Genomic DNA, 5000 nt, shown 5'->3' on the forward strand with positions numbered 1-5000 from the left:
CTGAGTAAGTGCAGAAGGTAGAGTAAGAGACACTGACGGCACTATTGACTGGGTGCGGGCAAGTGGCTTTTTGGGTACATCTGTATCTGTAATGCCCACTGGTAACGATAAGCTCTTGCCACGAAGACTCTCGCCTGAAAATAACAAAAACAATTACAAATGTGAACTGAAAATTACAACAAACCAAACAAAAGTGTAAAAACTACCGTATAAAGTAACAATAATATTTATATAGTACAGGGTATCCCAAAAGTCCATACAGTACTCTTAAGCAGAATTCACCCCCTTTTATTTCAGCAATAGTTCTAAGTGCCTGCAATGAACTTACATGTATGTATTCATTCTTGCAAGTAATCCCCTCTCTATGTTTCTCAGTCCCCTTAACAGTGATTTTAATGCATTCATTCCAAAAGATATTCTTCAGTTTATCAATACTGAATACAGTACAGTATAAGTATGAATACATTGAATACCCTGTACCGTATATCCATTTAATTATGGTTACAGCACTTCATTATTACTACTACTACTACTATTATTATTATTATTATTATTATTATTATTATTATTATTATTCTACAAGAAAAGACATGTAGATGTGAATTACTGTGATGTAGCACTGTATTGATGTACGATAGTGACAGGAGAATGTATACTGTATGTAATGTTACCTGGTGATGAGTCTCTGCTTTTGGCTTTATTCTGGTAGTGCCGTTGTACATGTTCCTGTAGTTCCTCTGTCACAGACTTAAGGGGGGCTGTCCCTCGCTCTGGGTGCATGTACTTGCATTTGTTACCATAAGTACATTTACGACCATATGGACATGGTGCTTGTTTGTCTCGAGTACTTCGCCGTAGGAAAGCATCTAGAGTTGGTCCGCTTCTTCCCAGTGGATCATCAGGAGGTACAAAGCGACCATTGACCCATGAGTACATAAGCAAGCTCTCGTCTATTACCCGGCGGAAGGCCGGAGATTCTGCAGCTAAGTCACGGTAATTATCGTTACTGACGACAATGCCACCAGAAGTCCCTGCCTCTTTGAGGATGTAGCGGTCATCATAGGACACAATGCGTTTGCCGCCACATACTCGTGAAGGTGTAAATACCAGGACACGCTCCTGCTCCAATTCCAGTAGTATTTCTTGGTCAGAGATGGGCGTGTCCCAGCGGGGCGCCTCCTTCCTCCAGGCAGGCACAAAGACTGTGATCTCTGTGTGACCACGTGCACGGAACCAGTCCACACACACACGCAGCCCACTACACGAGAAGGATGTCTTGTTGCCGTGACTGAAAATGAGATAAATGAAATTAGCTGTTTTCACAAGTAATTAAAACACTAGTATTAGATATAAAACTTTATGCTACAGTAATTTGAATGAAGAATAAACTTTTGTCTACTTTCATACTACAATACTGTACAATAAAAGATGATAATGCTAACCAAATTCTACTACCGTAGTGTGGATCGTGTTGTTTTTTTCCTTTACATGTAAGTAAAAAGTTTCTAAAGAAGGGGAAGATTTCCTTTTTTAATTCAGAGAAAATATGTGGTTGAGCAGTTACGAAGAAATGTGAGAAGTACAGGTACTGAAAATAACTGAATACTGTGTATGGGGTAAATGGGAAACAGTTGAATGCTGTCTAGAGTTTTTCTAGAGAGGGAAGCTGGTTCCCAGTGTATATAGGACTACGTCAAGAATGTGTAATTTCACCATGGCTGTTTACTCCTTTTGTGGATGACATAATACGCAAGGTGCAAGCAAGATTGAAGAGAGAAAGGTACAAGCTTTGTGAGTAATGATAAGAGACATAAATGGGAAGTGAATCAGATGCAGTTTGCAGCTCTGACGGGATACACAGAAGAAAATATTAAATGTTAGTATATGTCGAAGTGTGTTACGTGAGAGCTGATAGTGAATGAGAACAAAAGTAAAGAAGGGGGACGGGGAGACATTTATTCTTGGTTGAATGAAGTTATGATGGCGTATAAGGAATGTTTCAGATATACAGAATGGGAGTGGATGTGTCAGCAAACGAAATGATGAGTGATGTTATTAACCCATTCAGTTAGTGAAGGAAAGAATAAGGTGGAATAAGAAATGCAAATGAGAGAGAAGAGAGAGAATTGTCTCAAAGGATGAAAACACAGATGTACAGGGGAAACTTTGAGCCAACAAAAAAATTGCAAGCAAGAGCTGGGGGTCAATAAGACGAAGAGAATAAGAAAACAAACAAAGATATACGGAAATGAAAAGTGCTTATGTAAGTGAAGGTCTGGTGGTGTGGCACACTTATGAGAGAATGGTAAGGAGGATAAAATGAGTTTCTGAGGGGTGAATGATAGAACAGAAAGGATTATGTCAAGAAGTGAGTTTTGGTGAAGGATGCGTTGCTGAGGAGTGATGTGAAGCAATAGAGTTAGAACCTTGTGGAAAGGGAGTACCAAAACAGAAAACATCTTTTACGGCAGTAAGAATGATTGCATAGCAACAAATAAAAAAAACTGTGTGTACTGCATATGCCCTTGTTTCCTGCCAATTATTTTGCTTGAAATGTATAAAAAAAAAAAAGTGGCAAAGCAAAAGCAACCCTATAACCTCATTTAGTCAAAGGTGATTTACTAGTGCCGCCATTCTTAAGCTGAAAGGTGCACACCCACAATACATGTACAGTATCGCTACCAGTATACAGTATATACTGTACTGTACATACACTAGAATTTCCCGGGGGGGTAGAGGTCAACTCTGAGAGGGACACGAAGCAAAAGATTTTAAGAATCACCGTTTTTTGTTTTTCGTGCAAGAACACTTTTATCCTGGGAGCTACAGTCCCACGTAAACTACTGAACTACTTTAGGTACTGTACGAAGCATAATAGGAAAAAAGTGCTAAAAAAACATTTTTATTTATCATCTTTTGCCCTTGTGACAAAGATGAAAAACCTAAATTATATGTATAATGGATTCAGAGCAACACCAGCCACCTCCAATGGCTGAGTATGGCACAGTAACTCGGCACAGTAACTCATCACAGGTAACAAAGGGTGGTAATAAACGGACTAAATTCTGAATGGAAAAAAGTTCTGTGCCATAGATAAAAACATATCGAGGTATAATATCAAGTTTGTGGGCGACACGAAGATATTTGGGAAGATAGTAACTCAAGATGATGTTGCAACCACGCAGAACGGCATGAATGAGCTGTTCAAATGACCCCAGAGTGGCAAATCCAGAACTCTTTGACTTTACAAAATGCAAGACCCTACATGTGGAATACTGTCGATAAGTAGAGATCTAGGCGTTGTGATGGATCACTCACTGAAGGCAGCACAGGTGAACAGTGAGAAAAGCAAACCGAGGTTTGAGAATTATAAGGCGTACTTTAGAATACAAAGATAGGAAAATACTCTTTCACTTTCAATTGTACAAATCGCAAGTACAACCCAGTCTGAAATAGTGTATACAGGCATGGAAACCCTACCTCCAGAAAGGTCTAGCATCCCGAGAAAAGGTGCAACACAGAGCGACTAAAATCATTCCAGAATACAGTATATCACCTCGATTGTCTAAGTAGACTGAGGGCCTTAGGACTAACAACCCTTCAGACAAGGCACAACAGGGCAAATCTCATTGAAAAGGATGAAAAACGTGAACCCGGGTGATTTCTTTGTGATGTCACGCACTACTGACACGAGGAAATACTTCTTATAGAGGGTGGTAAACCTATGCCCCATAGGTCTACCTGCCCAAGCCGGGGAGTCACAACAGTACTCCGTACTGTTTCAAAATAACCCTAGAAATTTTTATGAAGAACAGAGGAGGGATCTTACACAGGCAGCTGGCCTACTTCCTTCGGCATGGCCACCTCTAGTGGGTGGCCATTTGGTTAAACGAGGTAAATTTGTGATCTTTTACCTCTACAAAACTATTAATAATCCACAAACCTCACTTTAACACACCTACAAGTAAGTTATGTCTGAGCCAACTTTCGCTATAAAAAATAAGTCTAAATATGACCGAACTGCAGGTTCATAACACTACAAGTTTACCGGACTCCCTAAAATCCTTAAACAAAATCAATGTCTCAGATGGATTGGATGAAGGTAATTGTACAAGTCTTTTCGTGTCTCTAATTGGCCCATAATTAAAGAAGTGGCGATGAACTGTTAATCAATAGAAGAAAAAGAAACAGGAAAAGCAAGGTGTCTCGGATGCAATTTTTTTGTTTCATGTCGATATTAAAAAAGAGAAGGAGAAACAGGTGTTGGGTATGCAGGTACATGTACTTGTAACGAATAGCTGTTGGGTGAACATGTTGGCCGAGCAGCTGCGAGTGCCGTAGTGAACAACGTGTGGAGTTTGTCAGGTGGTCCAGCGGGGCGGATACACTGAGTATAAGTACGTAACCCCAGCCAACAGCACCTGGTAAACTAGTCCGTGTAGCAAGAACCGCCAAGGAAAATAATGGCCATGGCGCGGCAGAGAAAGCGGATGTAAACTTTCCCTCGCCAGCGGTGGTGTGCTCAAGGGGCCTATCTACCCGAGCCACGCTACAACCCCTCTCCCCTAGTCAACGGTAAGAGCTAAAACACAAGAGCCGTTGCCTCGTCTCACCGTCAAGTACTCAACATTCGATCTTCGATGGATGTGCAATAGGATTGAACGAGGTCGTGGACACTGGCCTGCGCACCGCTCATGCGCGTACTTACTAAACTGACTGCCATGCACCTCCTTTCCCCCTACCCCGAAAGAAAAAAAGAAGAATCATTTATATATATATATATGCAAGTAAATCACTGTAGGTGCGCGTGATCCAGGTATATGCTGATAACCACAAGGAAAGAAGAAAACACGAAGTTCCCAAGCGCTTTCGTGTAATTCACATCTTCTGGGAAAAGGGAAACAATGGAGCACTTTAGCTTTCGTCTTTATTCAAGACATCTTCAGTTGCCTCTGAAGATGTCTTGATTAAAGACGAAAGCTAAGGTGCTCTATTGTTTC

General features: G+C 40.8%; 1 protein-coding gene across 1 annotated transcript in view; it reads right to left on the minus strand.

The window, feature by feature from the left end:
* LOC121872672 (probable ribonuclease ZC3H12C) overlaps window positions 1-5000 on the minus strand; it is a 22600-nt gene that overhangs the window by 2100 nt on the left and 15500 nt on the right. Inside the window, exons 3-4 of the mRNA XM_042375641.1 lie at window positions 672-1288; window positions 1-134 (exon numbers count right to left, since the gene is read on the minus strand). The exon at window positions 1-134 is cut by the window's left edge and continues 2100 nt beyond it. Of these exons, the coding sequence (XP_042231575.1) occupies window positions 1-134; window positions 672-1288 (751 nt within the window). The remainder of the gene's footprint in view (window positions 135-671; window positions 1289-5000) is intronic.

This window comes from Homarus americanus, unplaced genomic scaffold (assembly GCF_018991925.1).
Source record: "Homarus americanus isolate GMGI-L3 unplaced genomic scaffold, GMGI_Hamer_2.0 scaffold39155, whole genome shotgun sequence".
Lineage (NCBI taxonomy): Eukaryota > Metazoa > Arthropoda > Malacostraca > Decapoda > Nephropidae > Homarus > Homarus americanus.